General features: G+C 40.8%; 1 protein-coding gene across 2 annotated transcripts in view; it reads right to left on the bottom strand.

Moving 5' to 3' along the window:
- Positions 1-1,346: 1,346 nt before the first annotated feature.
- The window catches only part of PRDM11 (PR/SET domain 11), a 56,023-nt gene continuing 41,327 nt past the window's right edge, over positions 1,347-16,042 (bottom strand). The window contains exons 6-8 of one of the 2 annotated variants that reach the window (XM_056850850.1): positions 10,969-11,156; positions 4,353-5,000; positions 1,347-3,609 (exon numbers count right to left, since the gene is read on the bottom strand). In XM_056850850.1, coding sequence (XP_056706828.1) covers positions 1,448-3,609; positions 4,353-5,000; positions 10,969-11,156 — 2,998 coding nt within the window. In that variant the 3' untranslated portion in view covers positions 1,347-1,447. The remainder of the gene's footprint in view (positions 3,610-4,352; positions 5,001-10,968; positions 11,157-16,042) is intronic. The other variant, XM_056850851.1, reaches the window with a different exon arrangement.

The following is a 16,042-nucleotide window of genomic DNA, read 5'->3' on the forward strand; positions in this document are numbered from 1 at the left end:
GAAAAGTTCAGTGTCACTGACATTATAACTGTATTTCTAAAATGATGAAGACTGGCATGAGATTTGTCCCTCCAGGAAACATGCCACCCTAGTAGGCTTTTTTTTTTGGGGGGGGTAGGGGGGACGACAGGGTTTCCTTTTATTCCTGTGATCATCCAGTATTATCACAGAGATGTCTTGAGCCATCTTAAAAAAAAAAAAAAAAACATGGCACAAGCATGAGTGATGATTTTGGGATTGTTTTGGCTTATTTATTTAACCTGAACCACTGGGTTTTTTAAAAAAAAAATCTCATCAAACATTACTGTTTCAGTTGCAAGTCCCATTTCCAAACTTCTACCAGACCACACACTCGTCAAAAGAAACAGTTTACAGGAATTAGTACAATGTTCCATTTTTCTTTTGTCCCGTGATAGAACGTTGAACTTGAGGAGGATATGTGAGGCTCCAAACAACCCCATGATAACAACTAAAGATAGATCTTGCATTGATATCTCCTGCAATAGAATTAGCGCAGGCATTTCTTATACTTATTAAAAACCTATAGAAACAGAAGACACAACCCATTATAAAGACAGAGTATAAATAACACAAAATTAGCATACATATATTTTAAGCCCTGGAGTCTCCACCCTACCATGGGACTTGACTCATTGGCCATCTAGCATCCACAGCAGCCTGGGTTTTCAGTCAAGAGTTGTAATTTTTTTTTTTTTTTTTTGCTTATTCCCTACAATATGAAAAATATAAATGCAAAAACAACCACAAAAAGCCCACTTTCTGCTATTTTTGTTTGCACATGCTATACCATACTGTAAGATATATGAATTGTTAGTAGAATTTTCACAGGAGTGGCAAAATGATTTCTTTTGCACTCAAAATGCCCACGGGTGTACAAGACCAAGAAAGGATCAGAAACAAATAGTTAACTGGATTCTTAAAAGAGATGCAGGAATCTACTATAACCTGGATGAAATTAGGCAAGAACTCCCAATTAGGCAAGAACTCCACAGGGCTTGGATGATCATTAGTAAAGGGCTGAAATGGCTCATTAGCTGACTGACAAAGGGAAAATGGCAGAAATAAAATACACACACACAAAAGTATAGTGAGAAGTATGATGACATCGGCCCGCCACGTCTAGCTTGGGCCTTGATTTGAATTGAAAAAATGTAGACTATGGCCCCAGCACGTTTCTGAAGAATGAAATGTTGCCACCTATACTGCAGCTGCCACAGTTGAAGATGTCCGTAAATGTTAAGTGTTTGTCTCATTCTTAAAAATTCCTTGTAGCTTCCATCAGGTAAGTTTAAAAATTCAGTGTGGAGTTTACATAATACATATATTTATATATAATATATATATATATTTCATATAATATATCAAAGCTTAGAGTATCGATTAAAAAAAAAGATTCAACAGCTTTCTAAACAAGAGGCATTCCTCGCTAAATATCAGGGTAAAATTCCGATCCATGGTCCATGCTCTGCAGCACTGGTTTCTGATCCAGGGAGGACATCCTGCTCAACATCTCTGCAGACAGTGCATAACTATTGCTAGATTTCTCCTCAAACCAACTATCTAGTGCCCTCTTGGCCTCAAAGTTGGCAATAGGCGGTCCGTTAACAGCAACTGTCAGAAGATCACTGAGCTGCTCCAGAGTGAGCCGAGAACGATTATTTTTGCGTACTCTCTGCAGGGCACTGCGACCCTTTTCACAACAGGCTGTGGAGGTGGGAAGGACTTTGAGAATCTGGATTATTTTATTTAAAAGTGGAAATCTCTGCCTATATTTACAAATGTGACTGATTAAATCTTTAAAACCATTTTTGGTATAATAATCCACCTTGAGTTCTCTCCATTCCATGAGCAAACTCCCTCTGGTGTCCATGCCCTCTCTGCTGACTTCTGTGGAAAAGGTCGGCACTGATTCCAGATGTTCAAATATTTGAACCATGTCCTCCCTGCCATAGCTCATGAGTTCCTCTGCACTCCTTGGCCAAACCGCAAGGTCAAATACCTGGCATGCTTTCACAAACCCCCGGCTGCGGGGCTCAAACCTTTGTGCTAGAATCACCTGCGTCTTCTGGCATATTTTTTCTCGAATTGACTGGAATTTGGCTTCAGCCACCCGTAGGTTTTTCACAGCAACACCATTAAAGCTTTCACGGAAGTTTTCCTCGAATTCCTGTAGATATTCACCAGGGGAATCTGCCAGTCTGCTGATCTCTTGGATGGCCTCCTCTATTTTGTCATCCACTTGAGAGACAAGGAGGTATTCACCTTGGAAGACGAAGGCAAGGCGTGAAAGCACAGCAATTACATCCAGCAAAAAATATATCAGCTTAATTGACTGGTAGTCCATAAGAAACTGCAGGAGAGCCAAGGCAATGGCAGATGCATCTGCCCTTTGGGTTTGGCCACTGACATCTTTGAGATGGGCCACCACTTCCAGGTAGTCCTTAATCAGAGCATTGAGGACATTTTGCTCCCCAATGATCCACTTGACTGCTCTAATGTCTCCCAGGAACTCAGTCTCTTCACAGAGGGTAGCAGCAGTAACCCTCAGCTCACACATCAGTCTCGGGGAATAGCGATAAAAGCTGAGTAACTGTTTCAAGTTGTTCTCTAGTTCCTCCAGGCAAGGAAGCTCTTTCCCACTTATTGCATCCAATATTTCCAGGTGTGGTTTGTGTACCATAAGGGGTAGGCAGAGCAACCAAGGCAGAGTCTTTCTGATTGTCATGTACATGTTGGCTCTAAGGCTGGCAGTAATGTTAGCACCATCTACCCCCAGACCAACAGATGGCTTTTCATCCTGCAACCTTATTCCTAGGGAGGAAAAAGCCCTGTCCAGTGCCTGGATGTAACTATCCGCTGTAGAAAAGCCCAGCTCTTGGAGAGAGAGAAATTCAGTGGCTGGGGGGCCATCACTGCTGATATACTGCACGTAAACTGCAACTGTGTCAGCCAGTAAGTCATCGCTCTGCCCATCCAAAATGATACTGAGAAAGGGAGACTGCCTGATCCGCTCAACTAGATCTTCCCTAAGAGCTCGAGCAACGTGATGAATTAAGATTTGACAATCTCCCTCGTTCATGTACTGATCCACGACTTTGAGTTCACATTTCCTCAGTAGTTCTGCAAGAGGCCTAAAATCACAATAGGGCCGGCCTTCCATAGCTAAGTGGTAGGCGGTGTTGAAGAGCAAAGTCATATTTCGGCACATCTCTTCCGTCTTCTCTGGGTGCATCCTGAGCCTGTAGAGCTGCAGGCACTTTTTGTGGAGGTTGCTCTGGCTGTGAAGTTTGATAGTGTGTATCTTAAATTGCTTAGAGCCAATGATGAAGGCTGAAGTCCGAGAAGATTGCACCGTATATTGCCGGCAGACATGACACCACATTTCATTCAGCGTAGGGGAGTACCGCAGAAACCAAAACTTCTTCAGCCATTCTTGCTTGAAGCGGCGAATCCTCCTAGTGACAGCAGACATCTTGGAGGGCTCATCTGTAGCTGTTATCATGTCATTTGAGACTGATTCGTCTGCAGAATCTACCTCCTGGTCATCATCCTCCATGATAGTGGGGACAGACATGATGCTTTCAGAAGCTGCAAAATAGTGGAGAAAGGTTCAGAAAGAGGTATATAAAATGCCATAAAAACATGGGCAGTACTACCACCTCGCGTTGCATCTTTGACTACACGTGTTATTTTTTTAAAAAAATCACAACTTAGCAAATATTACTATGGTAAAAATTGGTATATGAATACTTTGGGGTTCTCCTTAATTGTTAAGTTACAGTTTCTAATAATCCAAACATAATTTAACATTCTGTCTGCCTTTGGATTCACAGAAGATTTTACTGAGAGAGTAGGACCTGAGAGGAAATTAAAGAACTTTTAAAACAGAAACACACAACAGAGATAAACAATGTTGCTTTGGAGTTGAGGGAGAAGGAAAGGATTCATTTCATACTTCACACAGCTGCCACAAGCCAGTATGTTTCACTCTCGACACTGAAAACCAGTTGCACTTTCTAGGTAGAAATCAACACAACATGCTACTTTTTCTGCAAGGGAAAGCATCAAGAATACAGCAAACAGATTCGCTGTAATGGATGTTTTTATTGAAAGTGAATATATTACAATGAAAAGAAGTAAGATGTTCTATCATTACAGACACAATCTCAAGGCTTTTTTCACACAGGACTAGGTACCCACATTACAACACCCAAGCATAAGACTTTAGTGAGATCAGATGCTTTTCAAGAATACTCAAAGCTGGATATGAATGTCAAAAAGAATTCTTCTTACATAGTGTCTGAGGAACACTTTTATGGTGTATGACTTACCTGTGGGGTAGGAAAATGCTTGGTACTCAGGTACCTGAGGAGGTAGTAGAGGTGGCTCAGCTAATTTGCCAGATCTTAGCATATTTAATTCAGCCTGCAACTCACGAATCTTCTTCTTCAATCGTATGCAATTGGGACACAATGAAGTTGTTGGGATATCAAGGGCTTCTTCTTGAGCTGGTGTCAGAGTCAGATCAGTAGAGCTGTTCACTTTAAATGACAAGGGTTCTTCATCTTCATCTTCCAGCAGGCCAGTTTCTTTGGACATGGTGAAAGAGGAGCCCTGGAGAACCTTCCATTCATCCTCATTTTTGCTTCTGAGATTTGGAGAGCTGTGTTGAATACCAGGTCCGCTACTTTCTGAGACATCTTGAGTTTGGAATCTGGTGGACTTCCTAGTGGAAGGGGTAGTATTTTTTGTAAATCTGTACTCTTCTGGCTTTGTTGATTCCAGGGAAGCCTCTAGGACATCTTTGAAGATGAGATCTATTTTCTTTTTCTTTGTTTGGGGAGGAGGTACCCCTTCTTCAAAGCTGCGTTTGTAAGAACTCTTCCCTTGCTTTAACATGGTGAGCTCAAGGGGATAGCTCATATCCTCTTGATTTTCAATATTTCTTTCTGATCTTTCCCTTAGTAATCTTTTATCTCCTAAAAGGCAAAAAAGTCAGGAGTTGGAACTATCAGTGGGAACTTTGCAACATTCCTCAACCCAAAGCTAAAACAAAAAAAGAACAAACTTCTGCACTTTAAATGTTGCATTACATAATGCTGAAAATTATTGGAACAAAGGTTCAGGAGGAGATTATTTTAAAAGCAAAGCAATATCTAGACTGCCATACAGAAGTAGGCCTCAGACACTTATAAGAGAAGACAAATTAAAAATAGCTGGCTTAGCACGATAGATAGCCAAACTGTATCAACATGAGACTATAACATTGACTTCTTGAAAATGTATCGATAGCTTTGACTTGGTAAAAGGTATTCAGTAAATCATGAAGCTTGAAATCCACAGATTTCCGTATGAAATCAGAAAAATGTATGGACCTTTTCTATTTTATTCAAGTGTGACACAAGAACACAAGGAAATTACAGTCAGTTTCCATTCTGCTTAGTACCAAATTGAGTTAGAACCTAGCAAATGACATCCAAGACTGGAGCATGTGCTAGTCTCAAACGGTTGCTAAGTGTATGGCCACTGTTTAAAGTTTATCAAAACAGTGGAGACATTATGCATATTAGCAATTAGAACAAAGGGAATAGCCAGATATCCTTACCTTGAAATTCAAAAGATGTTGAGTTTGGGTCAATTTCCATCTTCTATCTTGTAAATAACTCCAAGCATCAAGACACATGGTTGCTTCCCAAACAAGACGCTGCTTTATGCTGCTTTTTCCATTTTGAAAGAATATTTATGGTCTTGTAACAACTACAGGGTGTGTGGAATTTCAAATGCCGATACTACAGGCCTAGACATTTTGCTCTGATGTTCTCTGTAATGCTACTGTAAAGCTGCTAAAGGGCTTTGTGACATTGCAATTGGTGCAGCTATGCAACTACCATATTATATAGAAATGCTGTTTCAGCATTTGCAAGTCTTAGGATGCTGTGGCAGGAAATGTAAAATATATATGACTCAACCTAACTGGGGTATGACACTGAATGGGGGAGGCTCTTTAAACTACACAGCTACAGTTTAATATTCATGCAAGATATTAGTTTGCAACGGGGGTTGTGAATTGTTCCTAAAAATGGACAGTGCAGTGTTTGTTTTGTGATTCCAAGTCAGCATGTTATTTGGTACTTGGCGCAGAATTCATCCTACCAAGGATATTTACTTCCCCTTAAAACAAAAGAACGAGTTTGAAACCCTCACACATATGAAAACTGAAAGTCTACAATGGGCACTGCTTGATTATATCTCAGAAACTTGAGGCAGTCATATTCCTAACAATTCAGAGCTGCAGGGCAGAGTTCCTTAACACTCTGTGGAGAAATGCATTTTTTCTTTGGACTGAGCAAAACCTTCACCTTTAGTTTGAAAAAGTTTTTCTCCCCCTTGGCAGAGAATAGGCAGGATGGGGGAAGTCAAATTCAATTGCCTTCCAGCTTCACCCAATCAGGGTTCAGTCATGGTAATGGGAAGCCTGGCTGGATACAATGAGATGGTCAAGTCAAGGTGACATCTAGTAGGGAGCAGAGTTTTGAGGTTGAAAACCATAGAGAAATCTTTTCCTGGAGACTTCAGGAGAAGCTTCTTTGACCTGCCCTGCCTGGGGGTGGGCAAACAGAGTTGTTAAAACTCCTTGGCACAAAATCCTTTTGTGTTGATTCCATCCATGCCATTGGAGTTGTTACATCCGAGCTCCTGCTGAAAGCAGCCGTTGCCATGTGGGGGACGGCAGGCCTGAACAGAAACTCCCAGGCAATGGGAACCGTTTAGAACCCCTGGGACTTTTTAAAATTAAGAAGCCTGCCTTAGATTAACATCAGCTAGGGCACATATAGAGGGAGGGACCGAGGAACTTAACACATTTACACTTTTCTTTTGGATCCTTTGATCAATCTGTTGCTGTGCTGAGAGAATGTGTGTGGGCATTTTCTTTTTAATAAATGTTTTACAACTCTTCATGTTGGTAACTGTTTTCTGTTACTGACAGATCTTCACTGTTTTGGACACGTTATTTTAAAACAAGCACCTGGAAAGTTGCTACTCCACCAGTGGTCCACAAGTTCAGTAAGCTGTCCCTGTGGTAACCAGATGCCAACTAGAGACAGAGGCACGAGGTAAGGCCTTAGAATGGCAATGCAGGGAATGGAAGCTGGGAGCCTTGGTCCCCTCAGCAGGAAGTTCCTACAAAGGTTAGATGGTAGCAGTGCTTGAACTGAAAGAGGGAGAGAAAAACTATTCCGAGGGTTGGGAAAACCAGACTGAGACCTTGGATGGCCTCAGAAGGGCAAGACAGAACAGGGCTTGCAGGTCAGTGGGGCTGTTCCGCCACACCTTCCTATGATTAGCAAGTGCTGAATAAATTAAGCAAATGATTACAAACATGGATAACTTGTGTGATTTTCACAGATTCCGTTTTTTAACCTTTTTTTAAAAAAAAGTGCTATGTATACACATCCCTGAGCATGAATTTTTCATTATTTTTCCTTTAATAGAAGACCGGCCAGAAACAAAGCAGGTTGCTTAAAAGACTTCCCTTTGAAAACAATAAAAAATTTAGAGGCAAATGACAAGAAAAACAATTTAAGAAATTCTTATAAAAGAGGCATTAAGTTTTAAAATCAGGAAAAATTCGCGCGTTAGGGCAAAGCCACTGATATAAGAAATATGTGTTGGGATTTTACCTGATCTCATTGACTATGGTGCTCAGTACCTTCCTCCCCAATAAAGCCTTCTCTTGTGAAATTAAATGTCTATGGGCATGTCTCAATGCCTTCATCAAGCATTCTCATTTTATAATGAGAGAGGCTTACCTCAGGGTATGGGAAGCTCTTACATGAACTGCTAGAATTTAAGGATCTTGGGTATTTTGTGACAGATGGTGACACCCAGACCATGTAAATGTACTAAGATGACCACCTCCCTCTCTTAATTGCAATTATATCAAGGATAAAATTACAGAGTACCACAATTTAAAACTGTATTTGTATATACAATTGGAATAAGGAGTATGTGTGAGAAACTTAAATATAGAGATGTCTTACATAGAGGCGAAGATATGATGGAATCTTCTGCTGATGAGAGGACAGGAGACTGGGTTTCTGAGCTCTACAACATCAGAGTCTCATAGAGACCAATCTCACAAGCCTCTCTAAAATAAAGCATGTGGGTCTCAGTCCTGCACCCAAGATGAGAGACCAGGAAAGGAGCATAAGCCCCGCTCTCTGTTTAGGGAATCTCATAAACCAAGACCCTTCAGTCTCCAATGAGCACCCAGGAAATCCATGACTGAAGGAAGCTTTGACCCTCTCTCCAGATGGCTGCTAGGAAAGGGCCAGAGCTGTAATATTCGTGGGTTCATCTTGTGAGATGAACTGCCTTACTGCTGAAGGGCCTAGTCTACACATACAGCAGAATTTGATGGTAGAGATCTGAGACAGTAAAATGGACAGGCTGTTGGGGAGGGTGTTCATTGCATATTCTTAATGATCCCTCATGTAAAAAAACTCTCCAAATTAAAAGAAAAAATAGCACTTTGGAGAAAAAGTTTCTGACCTGTCCCTCCACATGTTGTTAGTTGGGCTTTTTGCTTTGTTTTTTACTATGATCTGATTGATTCTACCTCCTGAGCACTTTGCCACTGCTTTCTGCTATGTGCGTAGATCAGGCTCTAGCCCCTCTATATCTGCTTCTGTCTCAACATCTCCTCGCTCCTGCCCCTATGACAAATACCTTCATGCACAGTAAGGTATCTTCACAGGCAGATAGCCCCCAACCCTGAAGTTTGTGGGGAAACCAGGGCTTCATTGCCTTATAGAGATGGTTCAGTATGTGGCATTCCCTTAATTAGCAGCTGATACATTTTAACCCTCAGGACATTATTCTCCTCAGTTCTCTCTCACTTTTTTTAAATATGCTTTTGAAATTCGAAGTGCTTGATGTTTAGTATCTTTGTGTGTGTATGGGTGGGGGGATGAAATCTTATTTAGAGTACTAACATAGCACCTTGGTAATACGTTCCATGCACTCACGTATAACAGTGGGCCCAAGAACAACTCATCCACTTTCCAGGGAGCCACATTTTATGAAGGAATGTCTTTTACCAAGTCAAAGCATCAAAGCAGCAGTTGAAAATGATGATGCTGGTAAGAATTCCTGAGACAAAGGTAAGTAATTTGCCTCTTGAGGGTCATATCTGCTTATGTTTAGGTTATAGTACAACAGCCCTTCATAAATCCTTTGGCCACAGCACTACATGACCGATCACAGCCAATTTAGTACTAATTGTTTTTAATCTGAGTATGTAGCCAATACAGGGCACTGGATCAGGTCCATTGTGTTTATTCCTCAGCGCACAACAGAATAGCAGTTTTAATTCATTATGTATGAAAAAGGAGATCTCACAAGTTGTGTGTATATGAGCTTAAGCTCAGTTACCAGTTTTATGTATTCCAGGTGAAATTCCTCTTCTACACCCCCAAAGTGAAAACACATCCAAAGGACACATCCACAGATGGTACAGTAAGAACATATTTGAAATGTCTGATGTAGTTCCGTGAAAGTGCCATTTCAAAAGTACAGAGAAAAGAGAAGTGTATGAACATAAACTCTGTGTGACCACAATACACAAACACAAGGGAAACCCAAGTTAATCCGGTCTAGAATACTTTGTTATGATGGAACACAGGAACACAGATCTAACAAAACCACTGCCATGCAGAGTGATAATATGGCACTTTTATATTTAGGTATCACAGCAAGTAGTCATAGGTAGCCCTGTTCTTCATGTATTTGACTACTACCCTTTTTTCAACCCCACCATAGCTTGTGGGGTCCCTCAGGGGGCGATCCTCTCCCTGATGCTTTTTAACATCTATATGTTAAGTTTCAGGTTGGGCTGTCATCAATACGCAGATGACACCCAGTTATATCTGTTGATGGATGGCCGGACCAATGTCGTCCCTGGAGATCTGGCCAGGTGTTCCCCCTCAACCTGTACTGTTAAAAACTTCGAAGGATCAGGAAATCCTATCACTGTGGATTTGGCAATAGCATGCTGATGGCCCTCCTCCCTTTAGGTTGTCCTTTGGCTCAAAAACCAATCTATGGCATTACCAGCAAGCAGTTGGGGGGTGCTTTCTGTGCTCTCCCCAGCCCCCAATTTTCTTCTTCCAGTGTCTGTGGAGACTTTAAAAAATCCCCTGGTTGCAAAGACCCGTGGATGTACACTTTCGCAAAACTGAGATTCAGGGATCTCAGGAAAGCACATCAGCGACTCCCAATAAATTGGGGGGGGGGCAGGAAAAAGAAAACATTTAAAAATAGCCCTTTGTAAGCCCCCAAGCATATCTGTTAGTACTGCAGCACAGACATGGCTGGTTTTGAATGGATTTTCTTCTATTTTCTCTTCTGTTTCTATGTTTCACATAATGCTTTCACTGTGCTATGGATATGGTTCTGCTAGAGTCCTTGAAGCCCTGGCTGTGAAACTACACATCCAAGGAACTTGTGGAAAAATTCTCTGGTGTCTGCAGTCACCAAGCACACCACAGAATCAGGGGAAGAGAGTTCTCTGTTTAGTTTGCTCCTTCCTCAAAGTTCCATCGAATTCAGTAGACCAGAGTGAAATTCCAGTAGACAGAGAAAAAATCTCAGTCAGGACACAGACGTGCACCGAGAATCAAGTACAGGACCCCACTGTTGACTTGATAATACATGCCTAGAAATTAGAATCAACTAAATGGAGAGTCTCCACACACCCAGAATGCCCAACCAGTAATAATTTATTTCAGCTGGGTTTTCCGCACATATCCGTCTCTAGACACGGCATTTTTTTGTCAGCTTCATTGTGTACTGAAAATGTTACTAGGTTTGTTCCTGCTCTGAGAGCTTTCGTTGGCTGACGTGTGCTAAACATTCAGAAAGAAATGAAGAAGAGAAATCACCCACCTCTTGTGAGGTTTCTGTTGATGGTCTCCTGAGACATGCTGTGCAACCTCTTCATGTAATCCTCACTGTACCAGACTCTCAGCCTCTCTCCTGGCCGGATGTCCCGACAGGTTCGGAAGTAGATCCTCTCACTGTGCTGGAATGCCATTAGGTTCTGTTCTCTCTCCTCTCGTGATATGGCCACATACCTGTTAGGATGACAGGGCAGATTTTGACTCACCGGTAGGCTTCACGGAAATAAAAATTAACCTTCTCTACAACCATGTCAGAAGGTGACCCTGAAAGTACCACAGAAACATGAGCATTCAATGGCAAGATTAACAGTGTGCAAACTGACAGAGCAGTAAGAAAACAACATGCACGTCTAAGGAATGTTTAAGGACTTCTTGAGACTGGTGTGTCATTTCTGCCTGGGAAGAGATCTAATTGTTCTCAAGAGGGCTTCTTCCCCACCCAAGAGCTTGAGCATGTTTGCAAAGTGCTTATTTGACTGAAATACAATTCACGGCCCTTGGACTACATTGTTTCTCTTTATACACCTAGAATCAAGAGCTGCAGATTCTTACCACCAGCCACTACGTGGAACACCTTCTACAAGAAAGCAGTTGAGAGCAGCTTCTGCTCTGCAACTATACGTTTCGTTGTATTTTTTTTTTATTCCACCTGGAAACTTTGAAAGGGCCACTACATTCTTTTTCTTTGAATGTTTCAGTTCGGTGAGACAAACAGGAAGGGATAGTTGTGGCGAGCAATGACCAAATTCCTGTATCATTACTCTTGAGGTGTAATACGTTTGTTGTAAAGGAGTAATGCTCTTATCAAGCAGCCATGCTGCTGCCACTGCATCAGTGCAAGACAAACCCCAGCCATTAAAAAACAAGTTCTCAGAAAGACAGTGAAAAAAAATCTGTTTTCATCTATCACCAAGCCACCAAATTACAGCTTGAATAACAGTAATGCTTAGCATCTATATCATGCTTGAAGAGTGTTCAAAGTGCATCATCAATATTCTATTAATGGCTCATATGACAACTCTGCAAAGCTGCTATATTATTTCTCCAGTATAGCAGTTAGAAGGGATGCTAGTTAAAGGCCTTCCTAAGACTACCTAAAGATCACAGGAAAGGCAAAATTTGAACCACTGATATCCTGGATCACAGCCAATCCTCATAGCTGAAAAACTAACCTCACTCTTTCTAATGAATCATGCTATTACTTGTTATGTGTCTATTGATAATCTGCATGTTTCAAAGGAAAGCCACAAGAGTGGTTGGGGATTTGAAAGGGAACCTTGCTCCCGATTTAATTCAGATTAATGAATGGTGTGTAGCAGCAGTGTCTGCCAGATTCTAACCATACTCTGGAGGTGGAATATGTTAGAGGAAAAATGAAGCGGGACTCATGTAGTATTTATCTCTGCTTGAAAAAAACAACAACTTTAAACTCTGCTTCAGTCTTTCCCACAAGGCGATCAATCAAATTCCACAATCGAATGCATCTATGAATAGAAAAGATCTTCTCAAAGTGTATATCAGGGTCAAATCAGGGTCATAGCATCTAGCTTGTACTATATTATAACACACTTGTTTTATGATAAAAGTCTTAACCATCAAGTTGAAAAGCAGCTTTAGAAGCAACAAACAAACTCTAAGCCTTTACATATTATGCACCGAATGAGAAATTGAAATCTGGTTAGGATCTGGCATGGCTAAATTGGTGCAGACCCTTTGGAATGACACAGAATGGATTGCCCTCTTTTTTTCCACATAGATTCAGTTATCCACTGTTCAAACACCAACTGATTTAACTATTCCCATGCAATGTGTGGGCATGTAATTCCTTTTATTTAAAGGAGAAATATGCTTCCATATGTATTTTTGAGTGGCCAGTAAAGGAGATGCATGCACAAAGCCCAAGATACTAGTAATTATGGAAACAGCATACAGGGATCCCAAATATGAAGCTTTACACACTTAGGAAAGGGGGTCCGGAGACTGTATGGTAAACCAAGCCCCTCGCATTGCCTAGATGAGAGTGGCAGGGGAAGATGTTGCCATTTTAGCTAAACAACCTCTTAAGAATCAACTGTTTTTCCAGGTGCAGGGTTGGCACATGCTTGCTGCCACTGACATTGACCAAATTTTTAGTTATTTAGAGGTCACGTTACCTTTGACTAAATCTCTCTCCCCTGGCTCCTTTTTCGTTTTACTTTAACATCAGTTTTAAGCTATTAAATATTTCAAACATGCATGCAGTACAAGAAACTGTGTTAGTTCATAGTAGGGTATATTCATTTATTTTACTTAGAACTGCAATTGATTAATATAGTTTTAACTATTGGCCCTCCTAATTAAGATTTAAATTGTGGTCTTACATTTTTAAAAAAAATAAAATAATTGTATTTACATTGGAAGCCGCCTTGAGTTCTGCAAGGTAGAAAAGCAGGTAATAAATGTTTCAAATCATCATCATCTACTGGACCCCTCTGTCAAACTGATTTCACAGGACAAGTAAAGTTATGTGATCAGATAAAATCAAATGCCATTGTTTTATGCATAAAAGGTAAAATGTGCAAATTTGTGGTGTTTTTGTGTAAAGTATGGTTTTTCCAGAACATGAAGACATTGTAGGCATTTTCAAACTAACACAATATCAAAATATATGTTGAGTGAAGAAAAGCAGTGCACTTGTAGCCCTTAAAGTGGCAATCATTGTTATGTGTAATAGTCAACTGGCTGACCTTGTGTGGGCGATGAAAGCCGCAAAACAAGGCCACCACAATCAAGGAAGTGGTCTCTTCTCACTTGGGGCAATCTCCAGATATGTAGAAAAATGACTTTCTAATTTAACCAAAGGAATAAAGAACAACTGTGTAAAGAAGTGGTCTGAGGAGGACTGACAGCATTCCAGAAGGGATGGCATGCTGAGATAATCCAAGTGTCAGTTAAAAGGAAACAAAGAGGGAGAGCGGGAGAAGTCATCCTGCTGGCGTCATGAGAGTTTAGAGATTCCTGCAGGGGGTGTTATTTGTATATAGGGAGGATTTCACAGTTGTATCTCCCTGATTTCTTGCAGGCTCCCAGCTTGCACAGAACTGATTGTCATGACCTTGGGTCCCTAGGAGTGACTCAGAGGCCTATATCAAAACTGGTTCAGAGGCAACGTATGTTCCAAGTTCTGCTGATACTCTGAGAGGGAACAGCTCAGACACTGTGGTGAAAACAAATGTGAGACAAATGCCAACGCCTTTTCAAGACCTTTCTCCCTTTGAACCTCCACCCCAAATCTCAGAAGGCACATCTACAGGCTACCAAGAGCAGTAGGAATGCAAGACTCCAAGCCAGAGCAATGTTTCACTGAGGAATAGGTTGGACAGTCATCGAGGACTTCAGCAAGAGATACAGGCAACAGTTGAATTTTGTCTCTTTTCAGAGCAACTGGTCTGCTGCTTTGGAACTGTCCCTGGTCCTGCAGATCTGGCTTCTGACCTTCACTCTGCCTCCTCTCTCAGCTGCATCATTCTAGACTGCAAGTGTGATCTCACATGTATTCAAAAACATTTATACCCCACACTTTTAAAAAGCCCTAAATTCTCCTTTAAAAAAAAATCTGCACATATACAGTCAGCATGTCAAGGAGAAGGCTGGACTAGAACTCTTCTCTCTGGCTTCTAGCTTTCCACATGGACAGAATCTTTGTACAGAGGAGCATTCAATCCTGTGAGCCCCCAAACACAATCTGAATCAAAAAGAGAGGGCACTTTCACACAGCCAAAATAATGCGCTTTCAATCCACTTTCAATGCACTTTGAAGGTGGATTTTACTTTGTGAACTCGCAAAATTCACTTGCAAATGATCGTTAAGGTGAACTGAAAGTGGATTGATAGTGCATTATTTGGGCTGTGTGAAAGTGCCCTCAGGTTTACCACCTCTGTGAGAAACAGTTCTCTGTTTTCACTCCTTGCTGCTCTGGATTCTATTGCCCAAGCAATGAGATACCTGTTTCCCAAATCAGTCCTCAGCAGTGCATTTCCACTATCCGTCATTGGCTGTACATATCCTTTGCTCCTAGTCTGGTTCTTCAAGGCTGTTCCTAATGCCCTGTAGCCCACTAGAATAAACCACTGATCAGTATTCATTAATCATTATAATCTACAATTTTCAAATACCTATAATATGGTTTGGTTATTACTTTTTTGTTTAAATGCTTTAATTTTATCCTTCCAACAATCTGCTCGTAACCACATAGCAAATATACCAGTAATAGCTGCTTACCAAGAAACTACCATCTCAAACAATAAACACTGTATGATTAGACATTTTTAAAATAATTTAAAAAACACGCCTTTCACATATACTAAAAATACTGTTAACCACATTATATATTTTTGCTTGCTTTGGACAGCAACCAGTTATTTGCAATTATTTCCTCTCAAACAATGTTTTTGCACGAAATAGTCAAATCCTTTCCCATCAGCTTCACTTGCCCTAGCTACGCTCAAGAAGTAACCCCCTGATCTAGACACCTACAAAGGTAAATAAGACACAATAGGTAACTGAAGGCAGTAGTTCTTTTTGGGGGGGAGTATTATGCCAGCCTAATGGCCAGCAATCAGTACAAACAACTGCACTGAGAAGTTTCTCAAGTGGGCAGGAGCTAAAACATCTGGCCAAATCACAAGAAACAAAGAAGAGCTTCAAGAAAACATAGCACTTACATCTGAATATTGTACCAGAATGTCACTTTAGGAATCATGGAATCAAAAGGAGATACATGAATGTCAAAACTATACTTCGCTTGGAACAAGACGTCTCAGGACTTCAGCCACAGACAGAAGAATGACCCGACCAAAAATGTGAGTTTAAATATGTTTATTGTTAACAAAAATAGTAATAATTTCCATCATGTATAAGAAATAAAATATTGGATAAGCACAGCATTAAAATCCAAAGGGGCCAGGTTTAAATAATCACATTTAAGCATTTAAAAGAGAAGAAAATGCATCCCTTCTTGCTAATTCTTCACACCAAAGTAGTAAACTGTGGGATGTACCTTCATATGCATATCCTACTT

This window comes from Euleptes europaea, chromosome 6 (genome assembly GCF_029931775.1).
Source record: "Euleptes europaea isolate rEulEur1 chromosome 6, rEulEur1.hap1, whole genome shotgun sequence".
NCBI classification, from domain to species: Eukaryota; Metazoa; Chordata; class Lepidosauria; order Squamata; family Sphaerodactylidae; genus Euleptes; species Euleptes europaea.